The sequence below is a fragment of the Nematostella vectensis genome, chromosome 2, assembly GCF_932526225.1.
Source record: "Nematostella vectensis chromosome 2, jaNemVect1.1, whole genome shotgun sequence".
Taxonomy (NCBI): Eukaryota; Metazoa; Cnidaria; class Anthozoa; order Actiniaria; family Edwardsiidae; genus Nematostella; species Nematostella vectensis.
In genome coordinates, this window is record NC_064035.1 from 16,918,222 (window position 1) to 16,933,529 (window position 15,308).

The 15,308-nt window shown below is 41.3% G+C and overlaps 2 protein-coding genes across 4 annotated transcripts in view; both read left to right on the forward strand.

Moving 5' to 3' along the window:
- Positions 1-12,906, forward strand: part of LOC5515802 (protein similar) — a 23,334-nt gene extending 10,428 nt beyond the window's left edge. The window contains exons 1-15 of one of the 3 annotated variants that reach the window (XR_004296983.2): positions 145-386; positions 560-583; positions 1,823-2,010; positions 2,781-2,837; positions 2,938-2,970; positions 3,330-3,397; positions 3,579-3,668; positions 3,816-3,957; positions 4,104-4,204; positions 4,691-4,872; positions 5,202-5,308; positions 5,622-5,769; positions 6,080-6,264; positions 6,584-8,758; positions 12,165-12,906. Coding sequence is in view for 2 of the 3 variants with exons in the window: in XM_032385569.2 (XP_032241460.1) it covers positions 352-386; positions 560-583; positions 1,823-2,010; positions 2,781-2,837; positions 2,938-2,970; positions 3,330-3,397; positions 3,579-3,668; positions 3,816-3,957; positions 4,104-4,204; positions 4,691-4,872; positions 5,202-5,308; positions 5,622-5,769; positions 6,080-6,264; positions 6,584-8,382 (3,159 nt within the window). In the remaining variant the exon portion in view is untranslated. Of the gene's footprint in view, positions 1-144; positions 387-559; positions 584-1,822; positions 2,011-2,780; positions 2,838-2,937; positions 2,971-3,329; positions 3,398-3,578; positions 3,669-3,815; positions 3,958-4,103; positions 4,205-4,690; positions 4,873-5,201; positions 5,309-5,621; positions 5,770-6,079; positions 6,265-6,583; positions 10,186-12,164 lie in introns of those variants that run through there. The other 2 variants (XM_032385569.2, XM_032385571.2) reach the window with 2 other exon arrangements.
- LOC116620037 (probable serine/threonine-protein kinase tsuA) lies at positions 10,891-11,793 on the forward strand. Its single transcript, XM_032385566.2, has one exon. The coding sequence runs from the start codon at positions 10,891-10,893 to the stop codon at positions 11,791-11,793; it is 903 nt and encodes a 300-aa protein (XP_032241457.2).
- Positions 12,907-15,308: the final 2,402 nt, after the last annotated feature.

Sequence of the window (15,308 nt, forward strand, 5' to 3'; positions counted from 1 at the left end):
TGTGCCGATCGTTCTCTCTTGAAAAAGTGGCTACTGGCAAATTTTTTTGCTTTAGGTTATAATCGCTTATCCGCATTTAGTCACCTTCGCGTGGCGCGCGAGATGAGCTTTTTATCATCCCCGGAGCCATAGTAGGTCACATGACCACTCAAGGCCGTTCAACCAATCCGGTCGCAGAAAATAGCAGCCGAAGCACTATAAACAATCGCCATCTTGAATCTAGTTCCCCGAGAAAACACCTCCGATTTTCTGCCGGGTGATCGCTTTCCCTCTAAATGTTTCCGAAGTGACGCTACCAAAGTCTAGTTGGGCTGTTGTCCTTGCGGTGTTTCGCCGGTAAATGGTGTCGCTATGCCTCCAGTAAAGCGCCAAAGTCCAAAACCTAGGTGAGCTTATGTGGAGGAATAAAGTTGTCTGTAATTATAGACGTTTGCGAATTTCGAAAAGTGCTTGAGCGACATGTCACAAATTCTTTCTCGCTTTGCGGGAGCTATGATCCTGCGTGTCTCGCTCGATTTGGAAATGCATCGTCGCTAATGTGTCTGTTTTGTGTTTGCAGGACCAAAAGCACCGATAACGCGAGGTGGGTAATACACAAGTTTGATTTACTCGATTCTGTATGCAGCCCTCTGTATGTCTTGAGAGGCCGTACTGTACTTCGGCACGCTGTTTTCACGGCTTGTTTATCCAAAATAGAGAGGTTGCAGGTTTATTGATGGCTATTTTTGTCATGTCGGCGCCTGTCTTTCTAATTCGGTTGATCGTTTCGGGTTCCCCTCTAACGCCTTTTCCCGATAAAAGTAAAACCAGACGCTGCTTTTCTATCACAAACAAAGTTATTTGGACGTTTCAAGTGTACTCTACACCACCCATTTAGCACCCGTTAAGTAATATTGAAAACAAAACAAAACTGCAGAACTGGACGAGTATGTTTTTCGTACCTGACTATGTACATTTCAGTGTGGATCAGACATTCGAAAATGTGACTTTCCACGCGCCGATTGTTTGCGTTGTTTGATTGTCTCATGGCTGTGTTTTGGTGTGAAAACGATAAACCTCTTTTTTTCCTCCTGAATTTACTTTATTTGTGTTTAGAATACATATATTTTCTAATGTGATCTTAATCTTTGTGGGATAAATAGGATTCGATTTCTTTGAACAACTTGTCGCTTCAATCAATCTTGTTCCAGTCAAAAACGGACAATAATCACGCTGTATGTCCAGGGACACTAAAGGATTTCGACTTGGCATAACTCGCTCTTTTCGGAATTTTCGAAGGAATTGAACAGTGTCTGCTTTTTGTCAAATAATAAAAGCAAGCTGTTTCTAAATTTGTCTCTGTCGGCCATTTATGGATTAGTGGAAGACTGGCCGCTATAATTATGCAAAGTTTTATCACTAAAGTTACAACAAAATTTATTTTTGTTACTTTTTCCTTCCGATCCGAGCCAATACGGAAGTTTTAATGCTGCAATTTGTATCACATCAATATTTACTGATGGCTTAACTAATCCTTAAAGGATAATTACAGAATTAATTTAATACTTTCTTCTATTGTATACGCCAAACACACTCCTCCCCAGAATAATACACAAAGAGCTCTAGTCTTTGGCCATAACGCATAATAAATAAGTTTAAGATGAATTTATTTATTTATTTTTGAGATGTAGAGTTTGAAGTACACATACCAATCATAACCCCTTCACATTAAGGAAGTAGGTATCCACAACGTTGTGAAAGATGATATCAATTTATATCAACTTTCCTCGTCATACTTTTTTTCATTACAAGCATTTTTTAAACCTCATTTTCTCTGTAATAGGGTTGTTGAGTTGCGAAAAGAGCGTTCAAGAGATGCTGCACGCAATCGGCGTGGTAAAGAGAATGCACAGTTTGATGAGCTTGCGCGACTTCTTCCTCTTCCTGCCGCCATCACCTCCCAACTGGATAAGGCCTCCATTGTTCGCCTTACTATCAGTTATCTGAGCATGCGAGAGTTCGCTGGGAACTGTAAGTGTAAATGACTATATATAAACCCTCAGACAATGATGTACGGTAATAGGGGGGGCTCACTGTGCTCTTTTCCATTTCTCTCCTTTTATGTTGGCTATAACCCGCTCTCGTTTAAATAATTCTCTGTCAGAATGAATGGTTTAATGTGCAAAATGCTATAGTCCATACTAAAGTTTTCACTTTAGTTGGCAGAGAGTCCAACTAAAGAAAAGTACAAAAGAGTAAAACAAATTCATTTGATTGTAAGTCTGGGGTTTAAATGGCAACATGAGTTGCCACTGCTTTTAGCTCATTTGCATTAAAATATAAACAAGTATAGGACAATCCTTGAAAGAACAATAAATCCGGACCCCTTACTTAAAATACTTGCTTGCCCCCACCCACCCCTTCCCCCTCATTGTGATTCCTGGATCCCTCCTGGGCATCTCCTAAAGTATGGACTTGAACAAGAAGCTGTATTACATTTGCTTTGCCCAAACATGCCAGATGTACATTACTCATAGAGTAATCACAACATGCCTAGTTTATATCAGATTATTTATGAATTCCAAAAATGCTAATTTTCAAATGCTCTTGACCCTAGTTCTCAGAATACAATCTTGGCAAGGTAAAATGTTAAATGAATGTGGAAGTAGCATAATGTTTCATAGTATTGGCTGACTCACCTCCATCACACAAAACACTACAAGTAGTAATTTAGTAGTCTTTTATGACCCAGTCATTTTGTTGTGCCCTCTTATATTTTCTTTTTCAACTTTTATTTACAGCCCCTAAAAAATTGGACACTGCCTTCCTATCTCGAGAAGGTCTGGATGCAGGTCTGGGTATGTTCAAATGTCTTTAATACACTTGCCTTTGCATGTTACAGTTTGTTAACCACTTCAGACTGTTTATAACATTATAATGAGTATTGATCTCCTTCAGGTAATACCGATGGGTCCTCATCCTCAAAAGAAGGTACAATAAATCATACACAGTGTTATTACACCAATGTTACTGGTCTTGATGGCTGAGACTAGGATTTGTTTATTTGAAGTATATATAATTTCATTTATGATAATATTTTATTTTTAAAGAGCCACTTATTACTTTCAAAAAATACAATATTTGATTTTTTCATGGTTTAGCTGATGGAAGTGGTTGCTTTTTGTCACATAGAGTAGCAACCCATTTACATATGAAGATATTTATCAAAAATGTTCTTATACTATGCTAGACTTAATAATAAAAGTAAAAAAATACCAGATTTCATAATTATTTTATGATTTATTTTAAGGTTTGATCATTATTTTATGGATGGAATGATTTTTTTTCAGTTGTTGCCTACAATTCAAATGCCCAATCATCTTCTATGCCTGAGGAAACTGGAAACCAACTTCTTCAGGTGAGAATATTGGCTATTCAATGGATTCACTAGTTATTATGATACCTATGGTAATGATACCTATGGTCCTATTAAATTGTCTTTCTTCAATGTTGCAAAAGTTTTTTACCCCTCTCTTTGCCCAATCATGAAACCACTTGCACTTCATCATGATCTTTATTATCATTGTAATCTTTTGCAGGCCATGGATGGATTTCTAATGGTTTTATCTCAAGAAGGGAAGATTCTTTACATATCAGAAACAGTCTCAGTCAATCTGGGCCTTTCTCAGGTATTCAGAGTTTGCAGTGATATTTATAATAATGTTTGAAATGTAATTTAAATGTAATGAAAAAAGTATCCTTTTTTCCCCTTGCTTTCATAACCACACTTTAAAAGAAACATCCCATTCTATCCTAAATGTGTTGATTGTTTGCAGGTTGAGCTGACTGGAAATAATGTATACCATTACGTTCACCCTGAAGACCAAACTGACCTGGCAAACCAGTTGTATGAGATAGAGATTTTAGCCAGTGATGTCGATGCCCACCAACAAGCCCCTGGTTCCCCTTACTTTCAAGGTTAACTTTTTGCAAGAGACTGTAGACTCAAATATCTCTTGATTATGTCTTCCGAGAATTTATTTATCTGTATAGAGACATCATGTTAGACAGAAAATGAAGATAGACAATTTATTTATTTATACACATTTTATTTTGTGACACAGATAATAGCCCAAGCCCTACTGATACCAAGTCCTTCTTTATGCGAATGAAGTGTACCCTTGTAAGGCGAGGCGGCTCTTATACTAAATCATCTGGTTTCAAGGCATGTTTAGCAAAAAAAACAAAGTGTGTCTGTGTTTGGAGGGAGGGGTGTCTCTTATACTAAATCAGTGGAATGGCCCCGAAAAAAGCTGGTAATGTGGTAATGGATCATTTATGTGGCATTGATTTTTGCTTATCGACAACAACTTTTCCAACCTATTGGAAATATTTGTAAGCCCAAATGGAAATCAATATTTTAAAAAGTTGATTTCAAATTAGGGAAATACCAAAAAAGGGTATTTTAAGCTAATCAAGAATTTCTTGTTATTCATTTATGCACTATGCCTATGTAACAGTAGTTAGGATTTTGATGGGTGTGGCACTTCAGTGACTTTGGAATGGGGGGTTAAAAAGAAAATTTGATAAAAAATATTATTACACCAAATCAGGACTTTCTGGGAAGTGAAAACTTTAATACTTTGGGGGTTTACAAGCCGGTTGCTTAGGCGAGTTTTACTGTATATTAAATTCTTTCCTGTTCGTTTAGGTTATCCACTGTGTGGGTCGATTGAAGAAGTATGCTTTAGACAATGAGTCAACTCACAGAAAAGCATTTGTGATGGTCTGCCAGTCTGTGATGAGTATGAACATCAACGAACTTCCTCTTGAATGTAACATGTTCGTGAGCAGAGTCAACATGGATTTGAAGATTGTGTACTGTGAGGGAAGGTAAAGATCTCATTCTTATGCCACTATCAGACTAACACCAATTGTAATAATATGTTTAATTAATATTTAATTGTTGAATTGGAAAGCAATTGTCGCCAAACTAAAATATGGTACCAGCAGATATTTAGAAATCCAATTCTCAGCAAAGGAATAGCTTCATTAGTCCTTTTCCAGTTTTTTTTTTGTACATTACATTTTTAGTTCTTGGTTTTGTTAAAATGCTTTCTATAACTCGCACACTCTCATCCCTACCATCAGGTCATCATTCTTTGGGGCTATTCCTTTCACTCTCACTCACTCTCACTTTACCTTTTGTGGTTTCTTTTCAGGATTCATAAGTTCATGGATTACTTTGCTAAAGACATTGTTGGTATATCTGCCTACGACTTCTACCATGCAGGGGATGTCGCTGTTATTCAGGGCCATCATGCCAAGTGTAAGAGAAACTATTTTACAATGATATTGAATTTGCTGGATACAGTTTATTCAAGAAAAGGCTAAACCTCTCTAAATTAATAACTCCCTAGGGTTTTGTCCAGACTATTATTGAACTGAATGACTAATGTGTTATAAAAACCATAAAACAATTCTAACTTGTCCACAGGTACAAACTCAAACTCAATCTTGACAAACACAATCTGACTTCAAGTTTGCTACAGACTGATTTTTAGTCATTTCTACTGTATTTTATTTCCTGAAGCATAGACATAAATAGTAACATTGTGGTTTGATGGTTTGATCTGGTTTAGTTCTAGCCAAGGGCCAAATTATGACCAAGTACTACCGGTGGATGAATAAAAATGGGGGATGGGTATGGATGCAAACAAAGTGCTCGCTCATCCCTCACCCATCAAACCCTGAACTCAAACAGATGCTTTGCCTCAACTATATCCTCAGGTGGGTCCAATCATTGCTTTTATGGCTTATCTGGGTAAAAATATCCAGAACACTAGCTAGATTGAAAACTACTTGTGAAAGAGCTTTATAGAACTTAAGTTGTTGAAAAAAGCATGTAGCAATGTTTGAAGCAATGTGAGACATGTATGGTATAGCGATCGCATCGTCTCCATTCACAACCTAGTACGACTTTTTTTAAAGAAACAAACAAATTCAATTCAAAAGAATGATTGCATCTCCAGACTTCATCTAAGTACTGTATTATACAAATAATGGTGTCCTGAGGGGTGACATGAGCTTTGTCCTTCAGTGAGGTAGAGCATAGAAGTATCGTGCTGGGTATGGCCCAGTTGCATGGCAAGCCACAGTTGGCATCTGCTGAGCACAACATAACTGAGATTACCACGGAGGTGGTTGACTCTAATACCGATGAGGAGATGAAGGATGCACTTATTGATGATCAAGTCATGGTGTTTCCAAAATGGCATGCAACATGTGAGTGTATTTTTTGTCACTATGAGAGTTATGTTTTAAAAAGAAGCATCTATTTTGTAAATGTTGCAACAAAAAACTAAAGCTTCAATGGCAAAAAAAAATATTTTTTGTTCCTCTACTAATACGACAATTCTTTTCAATCTTCTCTGCTAGAAGATCTATGTGTGATGTATTTGTCATATTCTTGGTTTAGTTTTTCCTTGGTGCTTTAGTGTATTGTTTACTTTTAAAATTCGTCTTTCAAAGGATTAGTAGGATTTTAAAATTGACAGTATAATATTACAATCAGCTAAATACTACTTGTGGATTTTTATTTTAGCTGATAAACTTGTGCCAGAGAGGACACTTCTGGACCAGATGGCTTTACAGCGGACTGGTTATGAAACAGGGATAGAGCAAATCTTCCCGCCCAGCACATGGCAAAAATCCCAAGATATCTCACCCACTAATGCTATGGTCAGCGACAGTGAAATAGATGATAAGGAGTTACAGGACATTGCAGAGATCATCAATTCAGACTTGACTGATTTTGACCGAAAGCTTTTGGATTATGTCGCGGCTGGAGGTATTGATAACTTCCAGACAAAACCTGAGTACCTGAATCCCATTGGAGCTTACATTGAGGAGATCCCTCAGGACACGCCCACCATCACGCTCAGCAGAGCAGGGCTGGTTGTTCCTAAAGTAGAGGAGGGGCTGTATTCATCTGGGGCAAGCGCCTGCGCTCAAGTAACTAACAGTAGCGGCATGCATGAGAACGTCTACGAGTCTTTTGCCATAGGCACCTCCACGGCACAGAGATCTAACACCTTGAAGCGCTCCGGAGTCCCTATGAATTCTGACATGTCATTGAGTTGCAGTTTCCCAGAAAAAATCCCGAGACTTAGTCACAGCCCAGTTATGTATACCGAAGACAGTGGAAGTAGTCGTCGGTCACCTTTCCCATTACAACAGCCTCCAGTAAGACTTGACACTCAGTCATATGCACGAAACTCCAGCAGCCCGTGCTCTGTTGGAGTGTCAAAGCCACCGCAGTACCAGGCGATGAATCCTAATAACGCGCCTAGATTCACTCAGACTACAGCCGTGTCCAGTAATACCTCCAGTTATGGAGAGAATTCTGGCGAAACAGGGACGTCCACTAATCAAGGACTTACTGGACAAACACAAAGTTCTGCTGGTTCAAAATCATTGGTGACAAGAAAAAAGCCTCAAAGCCTGCTTGAGCAATTGATCCAGATGCCAAATACGAGCAGCAATAGTGATGAATACAACGATGAACTTATTTTTGATATATTCGAAGAGTTGCTAAATGAAGGTGACAGCAGAAGAACGTGCCAAGACAAATCTTCTATTGCCAATAGCCTCCCAGTTCCTGTACAGGAAATTAAGCAAGAAGTTGTCACGCCTACCGCCCCAGAGCCGAGTGTGTCATTCAGTAAGTGCTTCAACATCCCACAGCATCAGAACAGCAGACAGTCTTCCCCTAGCATTCCCATGAGTAACAACACCTCTACCAGTCAGCAATGGGCTAACAACAATTGGCAGCAGGAGGGGATTCAGACGCAGCAACAACAACAGGAGAGGCAACAACTACAGCGGCGACAGCTCCTCCAACAACAACAGCAACAGAAGCCAAAACAACTACTTCCACAACGAGTACAGCAACAGCAGTACCTGCCACGGCAGCAAGTATGGCAACAGCAACAGCCCGTGGCATCTCCCCAGGGACTCAATCCACTACAAACCTATCCACAGCAACAGCAGCCACACCCACCCTACACCCAGCCCCGACAGCCATCGCAACAGCTGCAGCAACCGCCTGAGGCATACCAACAACGGTATCAACAGAATCCGCGGTCTGGCCAGACCCAGCAGGGCTTCGGCAATGATCTCCTCTCGCTGCTCCAGCGAAAGGGTGACACAGGTTTTAGTGGCCAGCGTAATATTAGCATCTCAACCGCACCTTTGCCTGACCTGGGTAATGGCCTTGACGAAGAACTGAACAAACTCCCCATGGCGATAACAAGCCTGGCAAACCAAATTATCGATAATGGGTCTACTATCGCGGGGGAAAATCCTTCCAGCGAACTTAATAATTATACAGGTATGATGTAAAAGAGAAATGTTCTTGTAAATGATTAGTACTGTAGTTTACCAAGTGTACATAGACCGCTCCTGTGACACGCAAAGGTGAATATCTACCGCTATCTACCCTGTGTATGTCACGTTAATCGTATCCGTCCTATGAATGTAGTACCTACCTATAATTCAATGTAACATAAAATATTTAGAATGGTTATAGAGAGCAGGGTGTTATTCGTACTTGATATAATCAGAGCATGTTTTTTTACTGGCACAAGTCCCTAGCCATTGACTGGACCTCAAAGAGGTTCAAATAAATATAGCTTTTTTTAGAGAGGAGTAGAATATCATACAAATTTATGTCTCGTTCGTATTAAGTAGATAGCAAAGCGAGTTAAGTCGAAATCAGGTCTACATGGTACAATCCTTATAGGGGTAACCCGTACTTTTTTCGAAAGTTAAGTACAATGTTGTTTTCATCAAAATAATTATCCTTTTGAAATATTTCACGACTTGTCATTACTTTCTATTGTTTGAAAACGTACTTAAAGTATATGAATACCTAAGAAATTGACATTGATGGCATTAAAAATACCTCCTTTCCCTGGTATGTTTTGAGGAACAATCCTCCAGCCCCTTACGTCGTTCTACCTAAGGCCTTGTAGTCACGCTATTGTCAACGAAATGTTATCATCACTATTTTACGGGGAGATTTTCACTATTTTTGTGGTTTACGACGACCGTATCGCCTGTGCCTTAATGTATGGTCGAAGGATTTTGTTTAACAATTGAAAACGGGCTTTGAAATGTCGACGAGCGCCAGAACAACTTATAATCGAATACTCAACAAACTGGAAGTAAATACCATAGTATTTCTGAAACATTAAAATTAAAACTTGAACAAGTTCTTACTTCTGGTGTAGAGTTTTAAGTATTTAACTAACTCTCATGAACATGTGTGCGATCGTAGGGGAAACGACATATTACTTTTAACTACTTGTAGAAAGCATAACAAACGCTTTACAACGCATAACAAACGCATTTGCGGATTTTTTTTATTATAGACGTTATGGGGCATATGCTATTTAGTGCTTCCTATTAAATGTTTACCTTAGACACATTTGAGTGGTGAATAAAGAGCTCTTACTGTAGTACTTTATACAGATTGAGAAACAAATATATTTTGAGTCGCTGACTTGTTGACTTTAGAGAGGCAGAGGCTAAGAGTATATAACTTAGTTCGCAAACAGGAAACATAATCGAGCCTTTTGCCCTACATTACTGAGGATTTAAAACGTGTATATTCTAATGATCTATGAGATTAATATGGATGTTTGAAGATCAATCTACCCAACCATATCCCCCTGCCTTGTTTCCCTGTAAATCGCTCGTATATCTTTTATCTAAAACGATTTAGTTATTTGCGTGGCGCAGGGCCAACTTAAACCACACCTCATGATATATAAGATTGGTGTTCAACACGTCGGTAAATTAGTCACAGCGTTGGACCCAACTAGGCGTTGATCCGTAATGGGTCAACTAAGTTCCAAAATGACAGAGAAGGATGTCTAGGATGTACCAAGGTTTTTAACCTTTTGAATATTCAAAATTTTGTGTCGCATTTCTGTTAAAATGCTACTGGCATTTTACGACAAGAAGGCGCGGCCAGTATGTAGATGCTTGGGGTGTTTTTTTTTAGTGCTTTCGTGTTGAACACGTCGTGCTCTGTCTAACGCTGTTGATTTTATGTTATTGTAGGTAGATAATAGACAAAAAATTAACATTACACACAGAAGATCAGCGAAGGAAAGATGAATAAAACATGCAGTTAAAACACTTGCATTGTCTTCTTTTTCCTGGGGCCACAGGCTTGAGTTGTGGTCGTGTTACCCTGGGTCCACAGGCCAGAGTTTGTGTTCATGTTACCCTGGGCCCACAGGCTTGAGTTGTAGGTCGTGTTACCCTGGGTCCACAGGCTTGAGTTGTGGGTTGTGTTACCCTGGGTCCACAGGCTTGAGTTGTGGGTTGTGTTACCCAGGGTCCACAGGCTTGAGTTGTGGGTTGTGTTACCCTGGGCCCACAGGCTTGAGTTCGGGTCGTGTTACCCTGGGTCCACAGGCTTAAGATGTGAGTTGTGTTACCCTGGGTCCACAGGCGTCAGTTGTGGGTCGTGTTACCCTGAGTTCACAGGCGTGAGCTGTGGGTCGTGTTATCCTGGGTACACAGGCTTGAGTTGTGGGTTGGGTTACCCTGGATTCACAGTTGTGAGTATGTTACCCTGGGTCCACAGGCTCGAGTTGTGGGCCGTGTTACCCTTGAGTTGTGTTACCCTGCGGGTCCACAGGCATGAGCTGTGGGTCGTGTTACCCTGTGGGTCCACAGGCTTGAGTTGTGAGTCGTGTTACCCTGGGTCCACATGTGTGTGTCGTGTTACCCTGGGTCCACAGGCTCAAGATGTGATTTGTGTTACCCTGGGTCCACAGGCTTATGTTGTGGTCGTGTTACCACTCCCACTCCCCCACTGTCCCCTGTTTGATCCAGATGCCAAATACGAGTAGCAATAGTGATGAATACAACGATGAACTTATTTTTGATATATTCGAAGAGTTGCTAAATGAAGGTGACAGCAGAAGAACGTGCCAAGACAAATCTTCTATTGCCAATAGCCTCCCAGTTCCTGTACAGGAAATTAAGCAAGAAGTTGTCACGCCTACCGCCCCAGAGCCGAGTGTGTCATTCAGTAAGTGCTTCAACATCCCACAGCCTCAGAACAGCAGACAGTCTTCCCCTAGCATTCCTATAAACTCCATGAGTAACAACACCTCTACCAGTCAGCAATGGGCTAACAACAATTGGCAGCAGGAGGGGATTCAGACGCAGCAACAACAACAGGAGCGGCAACAACTACAGCGGCGACAGCTCCTCCAACAACAACAGCAACAGAAGCCAAAACAACTACTTCCACAACGAGTACAGCAACAGCAGTACCTGCCACGGCAGGACCAAAGTCTCCAGCAAGTATGGCAACAGCAACAGCCCGTGGCATCTCCCCAGGGACTCAATCCACTACAAACCTATCCACAGCAACAGCAGCCACACCCACCCTACACCCAGCCCCGACAGCCATCGCAACAGCTGCAGCAACCGCCTGAGGCATACCAACAACGGTATCAACAGAATCCGCGGTCTGGCCAGACCCAGCAGGGCTTCGGCAATGATCTCCTCTCGCTGCTCCAGCGAAAGGGTGACACAGGTTTTAGTGGCCAGCGTAATATTAGCATCTCAACCGCACCTTTGCCTGACCTGGGTAATGGCCTCGACGAAGAACTGAACAAACTCCCCATGGCGATAACAAGCCTGGCAAACCAAATTATCGATAATGGGTCTACTATCGCGGGGGAAAATCCTTCCAGCGAACTTAATAATTATACAGGTATGATGTAAAAGAGTCATGTTCTTGTAAATGATTAGTACTGTAGTTTACCAAGTGTACATAGACCGCTCCTGTGACACGCAAAGGTGAAAAGCTACCGCTATCTACCCTGTGTATGTCACGTTAATCGTATCCGTCCTATGAATGTAGTACCTACCTATAATTCAATGTAACATAAAATATTTAGAATGGTTATAGAGAGCAGGGTGTTATTCGTACTTGATATAATCAGAGCATGTTTTTTTTACTGGCACAAGTCCCTAGCCATTGACTGGCCCTCAAAGAGGTTCAAATAAATATAGTTTTTTTTAGAGAGGAGTAGAATATCATACAAATTTATGTTTCGTTCGTATTAAGTAGATAGCAAAGCGAGTTAAGTCAGGTCTACATGGTACAATCCTTATAGGGGTAACCCGTACTTTTTTCGAAAGTTAAGTACAATGTTGTTTTCATCAAAATAATTATCCTTTTGAAATATTTCACGACTTGTCATTACTTTCTATTGTTTGAAAACGTACTTAAAGTATATGAATACCTAAGAAATTGACATTGATGGCATTAAAAATACCTCCTTTCCCTGGTATGTTTTGAGGAACAATCCTCCAGCCCCTTACGTCGTTCTACCTAAGGCCTTGTAGTCACGCTATTGTCAACGAAATGTTATCATCACTATTTTACGGGGAGATTTTCACTATTTTTGTGGTTTACGACGACCGTATCGCCTGTGCCTTAATGTATGGTCGAAGGATTTTGTTTAACAATTGAAAACGGGCTTTGAAATGTCGACGAGCGCCAGAACAACTTATAATCGAATACTCAACAAACTGGAAGTAAATACCATAGTATTTCTGAAACATTAAAATTAAAACTTGAACAAGTTCTTACTTCTGGTGTAGAGTTTTAAGTATTTAACTAACTCTCATGAACATGTGTGCGATCGTAGGGGAAACGACATATTACTTTTAACTACTTGTAGAAAGCATAACAAACGCTTTACAACGCATAACAAACGCATTTGCGGATTTTTTTTATTATAGACGTTATGGGGCATATGCTATTTAGTGCTTCCTATTAAATGTTTACCTTAGACACATTTGAGTGGTGAATAAAGAGCTCTTACTGTAGTACTTTATACAGATTGAGAAACAAATATATTTTGAGTCGCTGACTTGTTGACTTTAGAGAGGCAGAGGCTAAGAGTATATAACTTAGTTCGCAAACAGGAAACATAATCGAGCCTTTTGCCCTACATTACTGAGGATTTTAAACGTGTATATTCTAATGATCTATGAGATTAATATGGATGTTTGAAGATCAATCTACCCAACCATATCCCCCTGCCTTGTTTCCCTGTAAATCGCTCGTATATCTTTTATCTAAAACGATTTAGTTATTTGCGTGGCGCAGGGCCAACTTAAACCACACCTCAGGATATATAAGATTGGTGTTCAACACGTCGGTAAATTAGTCACAGCGTTGGACCTAACTAGGCGTTGATCCGTAATGGGTCAACTAAGTTCCAAAACGACAGAGAAGGATGTCTAGGATGTACCAAGGTTTTTAACCTTTTGAATATTCAAAATTTTGTGTCGCATTTCTGTAAAAATGCTACTGGCATTTTAGACAAGAAGGCGCGGCCAGTATGTAGATGCTTGGGGTGTATTTTTTTTAGTGCTTTCGTGTTGAACACGTCGTGCTCTGTCTAACGCTGTTGATTTTATGTTATTGTAGGTAGATAATAGACAAAAAATTAACAAAGATCAGCGAAGGAAAGATGAATAAAACATGCAGTTAAAACACTTGCATTGTCTTCTTTTTCCTGGGGCCACAGGCTTGAGTTGTGGTCGTGTTACCCTGGGTCCACAGGCTTGAGTTGTGGGTCGTGTTACCCTGGGTCCACAGGCTTGAGTTGTGGGTTGTGTTACCCTGGGTCCACAGGCTTGAGTTGTGGGTTGTGTTACCCAGGGTCCACAGGCTTGAGTTGTGGGTTGTGTTACCCTGGGCCCACAGGCTTGAGTTCGGGTCGTGTTACCCTGGGTCCACAGGCTTAAGATGTGAGTTGTGTTACCCTGGGTCCACAGGTGTCAGTTGTGGGTCGTGTTACCCTGAGTTCACAGGCGTGAGCTGTGGGTCGTGTTATCCTGAGTTCACAGGCGTGAGCTGTGGGTCGTGTTATCCTGGGTACACAGGCTTGAGTTGTGGGTTGGGTTACCCTGGATTTACAGTTGTGAGTATGTTACCCTGGGTCCACAGGCGTCAGTTGTGGGTCGTGTTACCCTGGGTCCACAGGCTTAAGATGTGTTGTGTTACCCTGGGTCCACAGGCTTGAGTTGTGGGATGTGTTACCCTTAAGTTGTTACCCTGGGTTCACAGGCGTGAGAGGCGGGTCGTGTTACCCTATGTCCACAGGCTTGAGTTGTGAGTCGTGTTACCCTGGGTCCACATTTGTGAGTTGTTGGTCGTGTTACCCGGCGGGTCCACAGGCTTGAGTTGTGGGTCGTGTTACCCTGGGTTCACAGGCGTGAGTTGTGGGTTGTGTTACCCTGGGTTCACAGGCGTGAGTTGGGAGTCGTGTTACTCTGCCGGTACCCTTGTTAGAACCCTTGGTTGGACTCACCTAATATTCACTGCAGGGACCTACCATTGTACCGCTGGATAGGATAGTGATTTTGACCTTAGGGTATATATTTATAGCCTTATTATCTTGGGAAAAGTCCCCGCCCCTAGGAAATCATTAGGTATCACGTGCGTGTTTGAAGGTGTAGATAAAACCTAGGCACTACCTTACATCCCCCCTTTCCCTCCCCCCCCACCCCTCAAGAAATCATTAGGTATCAAGTGCATGTTTGAAGGTGTAGATAAAACCTAGGCACTACCTTACATCCCCCCTCTCCCTCCCCCCCAAGAAATCATTAGGTATCAAGTGCGTGTTTGAAGGTGTAGATAAAACCCAGCCATTACCTTACTGCCCATATCCCCCTCCCCCCCCTAGAAATCATTAGGTATCACGTGCATGTTTGAAGGTGTAGATAAAACCTAGGCACTACCTTACATCCCCCTCTCCCTCCCCCGCAAGGAATCATTAGGTATCAAGTGCGTGTTTGAAGGTGTAGATAAAACCCAGCCATTACCTTACTGCCCATATCCCCCTCCCCCCCTAGAAATCATTAGGTATCACGTGCATGTTTGAAGGTGTAGATAAAACCTAGGCACAACCTTACATCCCCCCTCTCCCTCCCCCTCAAGGAATCATTAGGTATCAAGTGCGTGTTTGAAGGTGTAGATAAAACCTAGGCACTACCTTACATCCCCCCTCTCCCTCCCCCTCAAGGAATCACTAGGTATCAAGTGCGTGTTTGAAGGTGTAGATAAAACCCAGCCATTACCTTACTGCCCATATCCCCCTCCCCCCCCAAGAAATCATTAGGTATCACGTGCATATTTGAAGGTGTATCTAGAACCTAAACACTATCATTCTGCTAGTCTGCTTAGCAGCCGCGAAGGCGTGCGTGACACTAAAAGCGGC